Raw genomic sequence first — 16,459 nt, forward strand, 5'->3', positions numbered from 1 at the left:
TGTTTGACGTTCCTCATAATTTCACTAGTATGAGTTTTCTTAGAATACGCTTTCCCATCCTTTTTGTGCATCTTCTCGTGACGTTGCCCTTTATAAACTTGACCACCAGAATAATTTTCGACAAATCATGAGGTTAATAATTGAAAGACAGTTCATACGTTTCCCAGCCAGCCTCCCATGATAGGCAGTGGTCAACTGTGGTGAAAAAGCAATGTCATATGGTCAGTCCAAACCACGCACTGCAATATGGCTGTTCAACCCTCCCCCACACTGCTTTCACTGCCACAGCTCCAGCAAATCTCTTTTATATGCAGTGTGTGTTTGAGTCTGTAAGGTAAAACACAATTCAAGCTGCTTGTTTACTTAACCTGGAGGCATTTTAATGGTCTCCACAGTCTGGAACATTCACACAAATGACTGTATAACATAGGAGGTATCAAAGTGTGGACATGTTACTAAAGTTGACATAACTTTGGGATTCCAAATGTCTGTTAAAATGTAGATTTCATATTGCATGCATGCCACTGCCATTTTCTTTTAAAGTTTTCTGTTACAAATAAAATCTTTGACATTAACCTAAGAATTTTGGGAGTGTCAGCTCATGCCCACAAATATTTGTTAGTGAGAACATACACATCATTCTTTGTGTGTTAAGATGATTAGTCACCAAGTCCACAATAATTGTTATATATGCACAATTATCTGTGTTCTGTCAAGCTGTAAATTGAACTTCATTAGTGTAAACTATCCACCACAGGCAGTCAGAGTGCATAAAAATTAGGCCCAGCACAGATCCTTACTATCTTTACATTTTGGCTCCACAGGACCTCTCGTCCACCATCAAATTCTACCAATACATCAAAAAATTATAATTAAGTACTTTCTTCTTTTTGCACAAAGAAAAAACAATACAACACATTTCAGTAACTGTGCATACTGTTTAGGATGGCACACCACAGATTATACAGTATATGGCCCCCAACAGGCATTTACAAAATATAGCCATTTATCAATAATGAGTAATATTATTGTTTCTATAGGATAGGGATCTTTGGGAGAATAGTTGCAGACAGACACAAAATCATTTAAACGTCAAAAATGAGTGTTCATATATTATCAGTTAATAAGTTATCCTTCACTCAGGAGTAGAGAATCCAACACGGACATACATCTGCTATGGGTATAATTATAATTACATTATGTATTAGTCCACAACGCATTGCCCCTTGAATAAGCACAACTACAATATTGGTCAAAGACCAAAAATGCTTGATTTTACTTTGCCATATCTGACACTGGACAACAGAATAGATGTGTTTGAAAATGGATTAAGATTCTAATGTGACTATCTTCTAAGTAGATAGCCTGTTTGGAAAAGAGAAAGGTCACCAGAAAAAGAAAATTGGACTGCCTTCGCCTCGCTTCCCTGTGAACAACCGGCTCTTCTCTCCTGCTCTAACAGCCGATTAAGCGGCTCAGACAAAGAATGAAAGGAAAATAAATGGCCGAGGGTGTTTTCTGGTGTTGGGACATGTCTTGTTTTCCCTCGTTCTTTAGGCCTTTTTTTTTTAAAGGTTGTTACACACTTGCATGCCAAGACTCTCCCTGCCGCTGGGAAATGCTGCCCTCTGCTGGATGCACTGTGGCACTGCAAAGCTATGCCTTCCCCACAGTGAGAATGAGCCCCTCAGAGCAGCTTCAGACTCCCAGTGACATTGTTCACCATCTCTTCCTCCCCCATGATGGCTAGGACAGTGCGGGACCCAGCCTCCACCTGCCAAAGACAAGTGGGGTTAGTTTTGTGCTAAGACTCAAATGTCAAGTCACTGGGCAACACTGACTAATGGCGCTTATCCACTGCTAGTACCAGCTCTACTCGGCTCGGCTCAACCGCGGTACCCTGTCCTCCTTTTTCCATTGCAGATTTAGTACCGCCTCATGCGTGAGGCGAGCGTGGCTGGTCATCATAGCGACGCAGCAGTAAACAGCCGTTACCTAACGCAACACACACAGAACGTAGAAGGTGTGTTGTTTTTTATTCTCGGCATGTGGCTGTTGCCACAGCCAGAAGACAAATTTTGTTTCAAAAGAAGCTGGCGGCAGCAAAAAAAACACCGCTAGCTAAACTATTTAAAAATGGCAGGTTTGTTCAGGACACCCCCGTCTGTCCCTAACAATGATGACAGTGATTAGTGACAATTCTCTCTGACCAATCAGTTGTCTGCAGGTTTTCACGTCACCTTTTGGTATCGCTTGGAACCTCAACGGAGGTGATAGTAAAACAAGTACCTGTTGGCAGGTACCAGGGACTTTTTTTCCATAATGGAAAAGCAAAAAAGGCGAGTCGAGGCTAGTCGAGCAGGTACCATGTAATGGAAAAACATCATAACATTTTTTTACCAAATATATTAGTAACAATAATCATAAGACAATATTTTGGGAATAACTACTGGTGCCTCTAAAATACATTTACATACAAAATAATCTGAAAATGGCCTTTTCCACTCACCTGGGTAAGCCCTACATCCTGGACCAGGTAAGTGGGCAGGCTGAGGCTCATGGCCAGGGCCTGCAGTTCCAATAGATGAGCCACATTGGTGCCCTGGACCACCACCTTCTTGGCTCTGTATCAACACCATGCACATTTATTTTTCATCATTAGAATTTACTTAATTATTAAACAATATTATAAATGCTGGCAAAAGATGTAGCAACGTCAGCAATAACACACTTGACTGAACTGAGCATTTCTACAAACAATTTCATTTCATTTCATTTTCCCTTCAGTACTCCGTTGGTTCGCGGTATATTGTTGGGTTTTCTCCAGCCAAATATTTGGCGGTTCAATCAGCGAACAGAGGGAGTGGCTGAGAACGATGATGTTGAGGTCATGACGTGCGCTAGTTTGAGTTGTAGTACCGTAATGGTGGCGGAGAAAGATGCGAGCAAAGCCATTTGGTCCTTTGTAGCAACGCTGCCGAATATCCAGAAGTTAAAGCCCGAGCAAGAACAATCTTTGCTGAGTTTTGTTGGTGGCCATGATGTTGTGGCCCTCCTCCCCACAGGGTTTGGGAAAAGTTTGATTTTCCAGCTCGCTCCGTTAGTGGTGAAGGAGTTGGCTAAGGCTAAGGCTAGCGATGCTAATGCTAAATATAAGCCGATAGTGTTGTTGTCGGTCTCGATTTACATACGTCACGACCAAATGTTAGCGATTGGTTATGGCAGATCCAGAGTGGCTCTGGGCAGATCCAATAGTTTTAAACTTCAACAGAGTACCCGCCTTCAAGGAAGTTAACACTCGTCAATGGAGAGTGGCCAGACTCTCTGTACAAATGAAATGTACGAGAGACTGATAGGACCAGGCTAAGAACCCAGTGTGGAGAGCCCAGAAAGATGCCAGAACATGATTGGAAAATAAAAAAGCAAAAGTTATACAGCTATCCTGACACAGTTGAAGGATTGCATTTTTTTAATTCAAAAAACTAAAGGGTGACAAGGGTGAACATTTCAGGAACTGGAGCATGAATGGAGTAACATTTTGGTTTTCTGCAAACAGCGGCAGTAGAACATGCTTGGTCCTGCTAAATGAACTGTGATGTTGCCAGGCTGGCCCAGCAACAGGAGATTGGAGACTGTTGTGCCCACATCTTGCAGAGACCCGGCTTCATCGTGGCATCCCAGATTGGCATCTTCTATACTGACAGAGTGCAGGACTCCGGTGAGGGGAGGCGGACTCTGTTTGCATCAGTCAGTGCATTTACATGCAAAACAGTAAGTGAATAACCGGGTTATACCAGTTCTCCCTGTGTGTACGGGGGAATTATGGGGAAAAAATGACGGGAGTAACTCTTCCTCTGGTACAGTAGGTAGCGCTCTACTAACGTACAACTGGTCAGAATAAGACCTTTGTCAAAATTACAACAAATTGGAAAGCGGGGGTCTTATAATACATCCATGGGAGAACATGGACGACTTTTTAGCTCTGTACATTCGTACAATCTCTATGCCTTACTTTTCGTTAGGTAAGCGTGATTTATGCTCCCGTGTTAAATCTACACCGTGGCTACGAGACACGGACCCTACACCGTAGCCTGACGTGCACCTCTCGAAAAATGTAACTACACGTCGTGGCGACGCACGTGGCTCAGCCGTGGCTTTGTAGCTATAGCCGCTTTCCGACCGGAGGGATTTTTGCAGTTCCTAGAACATAAAATTCCTACCTTTTGTTGCGACTGGACCAATTTGGGGATTTTTAAGTCCCTCTGGCCGCAGTTCCTGTAACTCTTTCAGCTCCTACTTCAGGGCAGGGTCTTTTCTCTTTTCCCTTTTCAGCATATGAACCTAGGTGAACGAGGGTCGGGTTTCCAGTACAGACAGACCAACAACGGGACAATTTTAACAATTTTCGCCATCTTATTCATCACTAATTTCACTTCTGACAACGTTTTAGGTGAGAAATTGTTGTTATTATCATTATTATTGTTATTGTTTAGATTTTGAATATAGGCAGTCTTGCGAAAATGTATGCCGAATTGACAATTTGCTTCCAAGTTTTCAGAGTTGAAAAGCTCCATGAAGTGAGTCGACAGCCAGCAGGCGCCTGCCCCGGCCGCTAGCTCGTCGCTCGGCCAGTCATGCTCAGAGACCCCGAGGTAAGTTGGAGGTCTGTCAGACCGGTCTCGTAAATAAGAGGCTTTTATTTCACCGTTGACGGTTCGTTTGTTTAAATACCACAACACATGTCCATCATAAGATTAACGGGAACCTATGGTTAACTGTCTTTTCGGAGTTAAACTCCACAAGCGTGTCCTGCGGCCGGCCGGCACACACACTCTCACTCACTCACACACTCACACACACAGCGCAGCAGGGGGAGAGAGATACCCGTTTCTCTTCGGGAGACTTGTTTAAATTATGACAAATATGCTATATACATTAGATTTATTATTTAGTTCATACTTTTTTTGGTGTATTTGTTTTCTGATTTTAACGCTATAAAGACCATTGCTGTGCTTGCGTCACTCCCTTACCCCTCCTACCAGTCCCTATGGCCACTTCGCCAGTGCGAATGCAATTGGAAAAAATGGTTTTGGTGGAGAGTAGTTAGTAGAACTGTTTAGAAGTGGACTTTTCCTAGAACTACGTTCCTGTAACTACTTGGTCGGAAAGCGGCTATTGCATTCCCCCCCCCCCCGACTCATTTCCTGGTTCTCATTCTCCATAAACAACATGAAATCAAGGAGAGGGTTAACTTTTCGTGCTACAGATTTCCCACCGTGGTCACAAAGCACAGGGGAGACACTTTGTTTCTCTCACTATGTCTTTCGAGTCGCTACTCTCTCTGAAGCTAATCACTCACTCTCTCACTCGCTCTACCACACACTCCCCACGGGGGCACACACACATGCCGGCCCTGCTACTCTCTTAAAGAGATCGACACACACACACCAATGCACAAGTATAAACTTCTGGCCACTTACGTAGGTTACGGCGAAAGCTCTGAGTGGAGCCTCCGCACAACCATTAATCACGCTTAAGTCTTTCCTCTATAACTGTACAGGGATTCCCCTGCCAGGCTTGAATTTTTTTAATGCCAAAAATAGCTAAACAGGTTTTTTTTTTTAAGTGCCTGCCCTTTTCCATACAGTTTCCAATGGCAGCTTCTCAAATGGTTCTGTGTAACAAACCATCTGGCGCGTCAGGTTAGTGTTTTACAATTACAATAAATGAACCTTGAAGGTTGCAGAGCTTTAGATATGGACACTAACTTTCCATGGTATATTTTTACCATGTTTTTTTAAAGGAGAATATCAAATGTAAAAGATATATGTACTGTAAAAGTTAAAGGAATGGCATTGTTATGGCTTTTTGAGATTATTAATGTTAATCGTTTTTAAATTGCTAAATTTCAAAAGTTCACTGCATGCAACTCATTTTGCTTTAATTATTTTTGTTAAATGTATGGTCACTAAAAGTGAATTAACAACGATTTACATAATCTTAACATTAGTAGATATTCAGTGTAAAACAAGTAAATTAATTTTAAGGCTTTGCTAATGAACTGACATCATCACAAAGTGAGTGGTTGTTACATACAGATACAGAGCTATAAAACAAATGCACAACTTTTCAGTGCATCTCCTCTATACCTACATACTGTACAGGCCTTACCCACTGTGGTCCCACTTCCAGGCCATCTCCCTCCAGCTGTTCTTTTCCTGTAGAGCCTGGTATAAACCCACAGCAGCATGACCAACTTGGGCTGCAACCTGCACAAACACATAGCACTGAGCTCACACCTACACGAGAATCTGTTGGAGTTTTCAGCCGTACTGAAAAAGGCCTATATGTGATGTTTCTTTTTTTTAAGATTATTTTTGGGGCATTTTTAGGCCATTATTTGGATAGGACAGCTTAGACTTGAAAGGGGAGAGAGAAGGGGAATGAAATGCAGCAAAGGGCCACTGGTCGGAGTCGAACCTGCGGCCGCTGCGTCAAGGAGTAAACCTCTATATATGGGCGCCCGTTCTACCAGGTGAGCTAACCAGGGGCCCATATATGTGATGTTTCTGACCAAGTTCAAATAAAGTTACACACTGAAAAGATAACTCTGCACAAAATCATTTTTTTCTATTAGAATCAACCTAAAAACTCTATTTGCATGAAATATTTGTAGTGCAACTGATATTGGCATACATTTCTCCCACTCCGAGTAAAGAGAACAGAACCTGGTAGGTAATAATTATTGAAAGAACGTGGGAAATTCCAGACTAATGCAAATTAAAGACATTGGCTTTGTGAAATAACAGAACACATAGCGGCTTTACGTCACTGTAAAAGTAGATATATGATTGATTAAATATAGGAGTAAGAGCCTAAAAGTTAACTTGGCTGAAAAGTCCTTCCTTCATTTTTTGCCAGTGGAGAAGCAAACCATGACTGAGCTGTTAAATATTAGGACACTTTCTTTAGGATGGATTGTGTAATTTAACACAGCATATATCCCTGACAGTACACATTGGCACCGCTGAACTTACCTTTCCAACACCCATGGCAAGGTCCATGTTCACCACAAATACCATCTTGAACATGAGGTCATCGTCTCCCTCCTCCTAAAGGGGTAAGAGCATACAAAAAGAGACACTGAGATTTGGCTTTGGACAAACTCCACAAGGTCTAATGTACCAATGTGTACCTGTGGGGACTAAGGCTAGCTTATGGGCACCTCATTCTCCAGCTTGTTGAAGTAGTACATTGCCGCCTCCTCGGCAGACACGTTCCGAGTATGTAGAAGTGCCTGAAGTGATGAGAAACAATGAAAAGGGTCAGAGAACAAGTAATAGTGTGGTCATGCCTGCCATTTATTTTGGCTGACAAACAATTAACTAAGCAATACATATATTCAGTAAAATCTCATTTTTCACAATTTGTTTATTCACACTGCTCAATTAAAACTGAATTATTATTTGGGATATTCAACTATTGGTGGATGTAACCACAATAAATCAAATAAGTCCTTATTCTTAATATTAAAAAGGAGAATTCCGGTCGATTTCAACACAGAGCGCTGTTGTTTGTAAATTTGGTGCTGTGCGCCGGTTCCTTAACGATACTTTTTTCGATACCATATGTTTTAAAATCTATTTCAACATCAACAAAAATACATTAAAAAAACTTTTATTTTCCACCTTAATTGTGAATCAAAACCGTTATCAAAATTAAAAAATTCTGGTAACACTGTTCACTCAGAGTAACATTAATAAAACTGGTTGTGCTTTTCGATAGGGGTGCGCCAGTCAGATTAAAAATTAACAAAAAAAAGAGAAACCTTTTTGCCACAACATGAACATATTATAAATAATAAATAAATAAACAAATTACATTGTGTACAGGCTAATATTGAACTAACTAAAATGCAAAGGAATGTAAGGAACAAAGACTTTTTAGTGCAAACTGCATAATGACACAAACCTTTAACAATAAACTTGGTGACTGCCCTGTTGTCAACATTGAACTAATGAAGAACTAACTTAAAGGTCCCATGACATGGTGCTCTTTGGATGCTTTTATATAGACCTTAGTGGTCCCCTAATACTATATCTGAATTCTCTTTCCCAAAATTCAGCCCCGGTGCAGAATTACAGCCACTAGAGCCAGTCCCACAATGAGCTTTCCTTAGTATGTGCCATTTCTGTCTGTAGGTCTTGAGGAGGACCTCATAAGGAGCAAGATTTCAGATCGGCCCATCTGAGCTTTCATTTTCTCAAAGGCAGAGCAGAATACCCAGGTTTCGGTTTACATCTATCGCCATTTCTAGCCACTGGGGGACCATAGGCAGGCTGGGGGAACGCATATTTATGTTAAAAAACCTCATAAAGTGAAAATTTCATGCCATGGGACCTTTAATTGCAAAGGAATGTAATTGAATTGCCTTGTTGCTGAAAGGTTCTGTAGAAGTAAAGTTGCCTTTCCTTACAGCCTCAGCCTTGTCAGTCAGTCATCAGGGCACAGAAACCACTGTTGTGCCTGCTTGTCTCAGAGGAAGTGTAAAACAACAGCACGCAACCGCTTTCGGCTCGCCATTAATATCATATTAACGCAAACGCTGTCTGCGTGAAGTTTTGAAAACTGTAACCACACTTGAAACCACTTTATCGGCATTGCCGTGACTCACTGTGACTTCAACAAAACTGCAGAGCCGACGTAGTTTACTCCGTCCACACCTCTGCGCGCGCGCGCGCGTGCTTGTGTGTGTGTGTCGGTCGGAACCGAAATTTGGCACCGAAAGATAAATCATTTTTTAATACTCATAGGATCCGGTATTTTTTTTTGCTGCCATAAAAGTATCGACGTTCGGTGCCCAGCCCTAGTAGCGAGAAAAACCAAAACAATCAGTGTTGCCTAAACCGTGTTATCCTCCTGCTAGCGTTAGCACCCAGGAGGCTGAAACTGGGCAAGTTTTAAACATGCTTTTAGCCTCTTAACATGTTCGAAATGTCACTAAAAGTGCCTACCCATGTGAAGTGATTCCTTCCAAGTGAACACAGTGAATCTGACTGCAGTAGCTAGATGTGAAAGAAATGCATAAAAGTTGTTCTAATTTAGCTCTGTTTAGTTCCGGTGTTGAGATGGCAAGACGAGTGCTTAGGGACCGTCTACAAAGAACAACACCGAAAAGAGATACAAAAATATTTTAAAAGCTTGTTTAAAACTTGCCCGGTTTCAGCCTCCTGGGTGCTAACACTAGCAGGAGGAAGGTGTAGGCAACACCGATTGTTTTCGTTTTTCTCACTACTGACAGCACTCCAAATTTACAAACAACAGAGCTACGTGTTGAAATCAACCGGAATTCTCCTTTAATGAAAAGCCTAGCTACGACTAGGCCTGTCGCGATAGTCAATAAATCAATTAATCGCATGATAAGAAAAATGAGCTCGATAATTTTTCCGGCCGCGATAATTTCCATTTGCATGCTTGTTTTTCTCTCTCTCTCTCTCTCTCTAAGAGACTGGATGACCACTCTCGGTTCCTTAGTGCAACGAGGAGTGAACCCTCTTGTCAGTCGCATGGTCTTTGTATAGGGAGGCGGGACTCCTGGCGGAGAGAGAGACAGAAGAGAAAACGCTAGTTGAAAGTTGGAGCAGGGTTTACTTTACAGTTAAGGCGCCGTCAAAAAAATAAATAAAATTATACGAGCGATATCCGCCGTGTTACTCGGCGTCCTGTTTTCTCCCTTTCATTCCAAAGCACACAGTTGACAACCTGCAGATGGAGGTGGTGGAGACAGGCTCGGACATACACGCCGCTGTGGACTATGTCTTGCAAGCAGTTTCAGGAAAGTGGCGCCAGTGTTTGTGTGTGTGTTTGTCGGCCCGCCCCCGTGAAGCTCCGACCTGCAGACAGCAGAGGAGCAGGAAAAAAGTAGCTGCACCTTCACCAAAATGAAGACTGAAAAATAGAACTATTTTGGTACAAACATTTACTCGCCATGTGGCAGATAGCCACACAGATATAGATAGATATAATTTATTAATTATATATTATTTAAATTGACTATTTAGTGTTAATAAATAATTGTTAAATGTAGTACAGAGTCTGTAGTCTATCGCACAAACACTCGACGAATGCTGCAAACATTTGACAGCCAGTACGAATTGCCTGGGAGAACATACGTGTCACAAACGGCAATTCCACAACTGTACAACAACGTGAAAGACGACATACTAAAGGAGATCAAAGAAATATTGTTGATATTTAAAATGTCTTCCAGTTCCAGTGTTAAATATTCTTTAGAAATAAAAGCATATTGATCTTTGAAAAGGTGTACCTGCATTATTATGCCATTATCATTATATTAGATGAAAATGGTCTCAGAACGGCAATATTATCGTTTATCACAATAATTTCTGGGACAATTTATCGTCCAGCAAAATTTGTTATCGTGACAGGCCTAGCTACGACCTGATTGAGCAGTGGTATCAAAATCCCAGGAACCGATGATCTTGCACAACCAGCTAGGTGCCAGCAGAGTGTACAGCATCTGAACAAGTCTGTTCATCCAGGTGAAGTGTCACAATGTCAGCTTAGTCATCTTTTCGTTTTAGCTGAGGTTCTAGCCTTGTATCATACGTCAATCCTGGTATAACTGTCCCTGAGGACACATAGCGTGTCATGCTGTACTGCATCACAGCCTGGCTCAGCAGCCTATCTGCAAAACTGAAAACTTAATTATATAATCAACTCAAAGTCTGTGCTAAGATCATTAGTCAACCTGTTGCACACGCCTTTCAAGCAACCCACAAGAAGAGCATGCTCAGGCTTGCTAACAGCATCTCTTTTGACTCCATGCATGTTTTAAACTATGAATACCAACTTCTGCCTTTTAACAGGCGATTTAGAGTCCCTTCTTTTAGACATGCAACAGGCTCAAGAACTCTTTTATACATCAGTCTATCCTGTTGCTAAACCATAACCACTGTGCTGCGAATTAAGATCTGGATCACAGGATATCATGCATGATTCTTTGTTATAGCTGTTGATGTGTTTTCATCTTTTGTACTATATGTGTAATTGTTGTCTAACTTTGTGAGTACTTTTCTTTTTTTGAGCAGAGCTGCTCGGAAACACAAAATTAATTTTAGTGTTAACTGATAGTAAAGTTGTATCTTATCGTATGCTCCAGCTATTAAAAGTATGCTATTCAAATTAATCTGATGAGGTAATATTCTAACAGCGGTGAATTGGAATGTTTAGCATGAAAGCAGTCAAGTAATGCAGTGTTCACACATTATATAGTATGGATCATTGGAGGTCAGCAATGGGAGCATGCTACATTGCCATTCATACAAATTATTGAATGTTTATGTAAATATGGCCTACATGCTAAAACCAGCTGCCCACCCTGAGTGTACTGTCCCACCTGTTTGGCTGCCTCCTCTGGGATGTCCAGCTCTCTGAGCTGCTGCAGAAAAACAGGGTTGACATCCTGAGAGCCGGAGTCTGGGCCTGACTGCTCTGATGGCTCCATTCTTGACTGTAATAGGAAAACAGTAACACTGAACATCCTGCTCAGCACTAACCCACGTTAAATAGGATACTATTATCAACTAAATTGACCATCTTAGACTAAAAATGACAAATATACCTCAGGTCCACAATTGATATTTTTTCATATCAACGACTGTGTGCTGTTTAGAGAGACATTTAAAGCATATTCAGATGTATTCCTCAGGCTCTTAAACTGAAGTCTGCAGCCTTGAAATACACATGCATATCGTAAATGCATATCTAACGTTACTGGTAAACGGTCACACTGTGTTTTAACCTAGATATGAATTGAATTGTATAATTTTGGAAAACGTTGTAGATTAGGGTAACGTTACTTTACCGAGCAAGGCCGTATTAAAGATTTAAGAAAGTGTGATACAACGCTCTCTTAATATGCGAGAAGGAAATATTAAGTGAACTAAACCCCTAACATACGGCCACAAAGTGTAACAAACACAAGTCCTGAGCTAGCTGTAGAAACACAACGTTAAGCTAGCTAACGTTGGTTCTAGTTGACAGATGTTAGCTTACCACACACACGTTAAGTAGCTAGCTAGCGCCACACACACACACACACAACAATGGCTAACGTTACATACCATTAAAATTAGCATCGCAAACAAAGCAGCTAACCATAACAACGTTAGCTTTCGTTTAGACTACTAAACTATTTCAGTGAGAATACAAATAATAACTGCACTACGATGCTTAAAGCTAATGCTTTCTTGACAGTTGATTAACGTTAGGACATCCTTCCTTGCTAAACAGCTGTTGGTACAGAGGTAGCTAACATTAGCCGCTACTGCTAACTGGACTACCGTTAGCTTCAGTCCAGCAGCTTGCCTGCAGTTACCCATACACATATTTATACATGGTAGTTAGTTACCTGTTCTTCTGCGCAAAACAACGACGCGATTTCTAGAAGTATTAGTTTTCACCTGCGACAGAACAATTTCTGTGTGAATGGGAAATTACAGTAAGTGTAATTCCGACTGCACTGTCTTCAGCGTTAACGTTACTCCATTTTGGACCCTTCTGATTGTTGGCACAGGATGCTGCCTCTTGTCGAGTGTGGTGTTACAGATCTGGTGATATGTGGTAACTTGAGTGATGATGATGCGTGTGCATGATGCACATGTGCCCCACGCAGTGGTGTAAGAAGTATTAAGATCCTTTACTTAAGTAAAAGTACTGATAACACACTATAAAAATACTGTTACATGTAAAAGTCCTGCATTGAAAATGTTACTTAAAGGTCCAATGTGTAATATATTTACTGTAATAAATCCAAAAATGGCCCCAATGCGTCATCAGATATTAAGGAAATATGCTAAATTGAAATGCTATCTTTTCTGACAACAATGCTAATGCCAGTATTTTCTCCTTTTGAAATTTCCGTTCCGTGACGGAATTTCTGTTTGTGTTTTGGCCTGTTTGTTGTTATCAACTGCCCAGTTTGATAGCCAGGCCGGGGGCCTGTTTCACAAAACCAAGATATGGGATTAAGCCGGGATTTATCAGTTATCCTGGATGATTTAAGCCTTAACTCGGTTTAACGAAAGTGGAGGCACATAAATCACCATGGAGATTTATTCTGTGCAGCTAGCCTGCTCCCGACCAGGCTAACAGCCAGGATTTATGAATCCTGAGCCTTTTCTGTTCACTCAGCAGTGGTTTTACCCTATTGTTATCAGCCTGCATTAAAATACAACAAGTGCATATTGCTGTTCATTTAAGTACTATTATTATTTAAAGTTGGGACCATAATTTTTTTTCATAATTATTCACGTGACAGTCATTGCTACTGTTATACTGCTGTATGAAGACTGCTGTTCATATTGTTGTTAGAAGTTTGATGAATATATTATGACAGTTGTTGAGATAAGTAGAAAAGGCTGATAAAATTTCAAATGTGTTTTAAATGAAGTCTGTTACTAAGGGCAATACATACAATGCTGTACATTTCTATAGTTGACCAATGCACCTTGAATTATTTTAGTTGATTCATTTTTTTTAATTCTTTAACAATAAGGATCATGTTTGTTCCACTTCCATGTGGAACAAACAATTCACTCTGTTCCTCCCTCTCTTTCATGGGCTAAAATATAAATTTCCTAAGTCATATTAACTTCCACTGCTCGCTTTTAATGCAAAGTGTACAACTGTTTGCTTTTGCAAATGACAAGGGACTCATTGAATGGTTTCGGTTAAGAGCAGTAGTTCATCAATGTATATTTTTAGACTATCATTCAGTCTGTCTGCTATTATCTGCCATGCTTTTTCTCGCGTTTTTTTATTTTTTTTTTATAGAGGACGAGTTTCCTTCTCTACATATTATATGCCTTGCTCCCTTGTGGACATAGAAAATAAAGACACTGAAGAAACTGGACTCTAAAATCTAGAAACTATAAAGATAATTAAGTGATAAATTCCATGCACACTGTAAACATGAATGGAACAGAGTATATTCATCAGTTATTTCCCCCCCCCAGCAAAACATAAGGTCAAAAACCATTGAGGTGTCCTCTCCCTGTTGTAACATGAATGTACAGTAGCCTACATCACTAGATAGTTACTGGTCCAGTGAACTAAGAATATAATTTGGGAGGATTGTACAATTAGGATATGTTCTTTAAATTGTACAATCCTCCCAAATTATAGTCCCAGTTTACTGGACAACACAATTTGTGTGCTAAGAATGCCAAATACAATGCACATGGAAGTGGAACAAACATGATCCTTATTGTTAAAGAATTTAAAAAAATGAATCAACTAAATTAATTCAAGGTGCATTGGTCAACTATAGAAATGTACAGCATTGTATGTATTGCCCTTAGTAATAGACTTAATTTAAAACACATTTGAAATTTTATCAGCCTTTTCTAATTATCTCAATAACTGCCATAATATATTCATCAAACTTCTAACAACAATATGAACAGCAGTCTTCATATAGCAATATAACAGTAACAATGACTGTCACATGAATAATTATTAAAAAAAATTATGGTCCCAACTTTAAATAATAACAGTACTTAAATGAACAGCAATATGCACTTGTTGTGTTTTAATCCAGGCTGATAACAATAGGGTAAAACCACTGCTGGGTGATCAGAAAAGGCTCCAGGATTAAATAAATCCTGGCTGTTAGCCTGGTCGGGAGCAGGCTAGCTGCACAGAATAAATCTCCATGGTGATTTATGTGCCTCCACTTTCGTGAAACCGAGTCAAGGCTTAAATCATCCAGGATAACTGATAAATCCCGGCTTAATCCCTTATCTTGGTTTTGTGAAACAGGCCCCTGGATTTATATATTCTGCTTTTGTGAAACAGGGCCCGGGGTTGCCAGATATGTAAACCCAGCGCGCTGCAGCTGTAAGGTTAGTACAGCCATAAAAGCAGCAAACAAACGAACAGGATCAACGGAGATTGATTTTACCCGACAAAAAAATCCGGCATGTTTCTAATAGTTGCGACCAGAGACGTAACAAACCCGTCTGGTTAAATATTGGAGATGTATTTGAAAGATGGAGACAGCTAGAGCCCAAAAGGACGCAGAGTTGGCTAATTTCCTCCTGAACAGGTAAGCATTAGCTTCAGGCTAATTTATCACAGCTACTAAGGACGGGCATTTTATGTAATTTCAACATTTGTGTAGCTACTCACATTGAATTATATAGCTAGAGTACCCGAGTTGGTTACTCACAAAAACAATTGAGACACAGCCAGTGAAGTGATCCCGACTAGTCCTGGCTAACGCCGCCATGCTAACGTTACCGGAGGACCAGGCAAGCAACCACGGCTGTTTACAACGTGTAGCCTGTTCAGCGGCTGTAGCCGACAACTGTGAGTTATTTGAAGCCAAGAGAGGTGTGCTGTAAATCGGAAAGAGAGGACCTTGAGTTTGCAGTGTGTTTAGCAATTGTTGCCGTAATTCTAAGCCAATAAAGTGTGTTCAGTCGGGTGGAAAAGGACGGCAAGGTAGTGGTATTTTTAGCGGTTCCTATCATAATTCTAAGCCGAGGAAGTGTGTCTGTCTGGCAGTGGAGAGGATGGCGAGGTTGTGGTACTTTTTAGCAGTTCCTACGGTAATTCTAAGCTGAAAAAGCGTGTCTGTCAGTTGGGTAGAGGGTCCGTGTACTTGGTGGCCAACGGATTTTCGTTTTGAAAGGAAAAAAACAAAAACGAAAAACGGCCAGTTTCCCAATTACCATTAGTAAATAGGAAAACAAAAAACAGAAAACAACCCATTATTCGTTTTTTGTTTTGATATTAAAAAACGGAAAACGAAAAACAATCTCGTTATCCGATTTTCTTTGATGTATTTGTAGATGGAACTCGGAAATTAAAATGTGTGTATAAATCTTATTCCTTTGTCAGTACCCGATCCGTACCGCCTGTAAAATCCATTATGTGCACTGCCTGATCAGTTCTACGCTTGCACGAACACCGGCAGACTTCACAGCTCTATGCACGCATTGGCGTAAGGATATTTGGACGTTACCGGAAGAAAACATTAGACAGTGACAGTAGACCGTTATGATGGCAAAGATGAAGTTTACAAGGTGTTTGCTGGAGTTTCCTAAAGTATCTGTTAATGATATACGGAGGGTCGTCTGGCCATCCAGTACAACACCATGTAGCAAATTAAATAAAGGCTTCAAATTTTACGTTTCGTCATTTCTTTGCAACTTTGAAGGTAATTTGCTAACGCTAGCTAGCCTGAGCTAGAAGCCTTGCTTTGGTGTTATAAGTCATGACTCCGTCCTGCTTCAGGTTAACCATGTTTTAAATAAAGTTTAAGCATGTGTATACCTCTCACTTCATGTGTTTGTACTTTTATGAAAGTATCAGGTAAAAACAGGGCTACAAATGAGATATCTGTGAGAGACCAGCTAACTCCTAGCAAACT

General features: G+C 40.6%; 1 protein-coding gene across 1 annotated transcript; it reads right to left on the reverse strand.

Annotated features, from left to right (window-relative positions):
• Window positions 1–359: 359 nt before the first annotated feature.
• Window positions 360–12,708, reverse strand: si:dkey-19e4.5 (UBA_like_SF and PTH2 domain-containing protein). Its single transcript, XM_031277334.2, has 7 exons — window positions 12,434–12,708; window positions 11,420–11,533; window positions 7,226–7,297; window positions 7,038–7,112; window positions 6,172–6,269; window positions 2,510–2,624; window positions 360–1,774 (listed from the first exon to the last, which is right to left on the reverse strand). Exons 2-7 carry the CDS (start codon window positions 11,525–11,527, stop codon window positions 1,688–1,690), a joined length of 555 nt encoding a protein of 184 aa, XP_031133194.1. The 5' UTR covers window positions 11,528–11,533; window positions 12,434–12,708; the 3' UTR covers window positions 360–1,687.
• Between the last annotated feature and the right edge of the window lie 3,751 nt (window positions 12,709–16,459).

The sequence above is a fragment of the Sander lucioperca genome, chromosome 6 (assembly GCF_008315115.2).
Source record: "Sander lucioperca isolate FBNREF2018 chromosome 6, SLUC_FBN_1.2, whole genome shotgun sequence".
NCBI lineage: Eukaryota > Metazoa > Chordata > Actinopteri > Perciformes > Percidae > Sander > Sander lucioperca.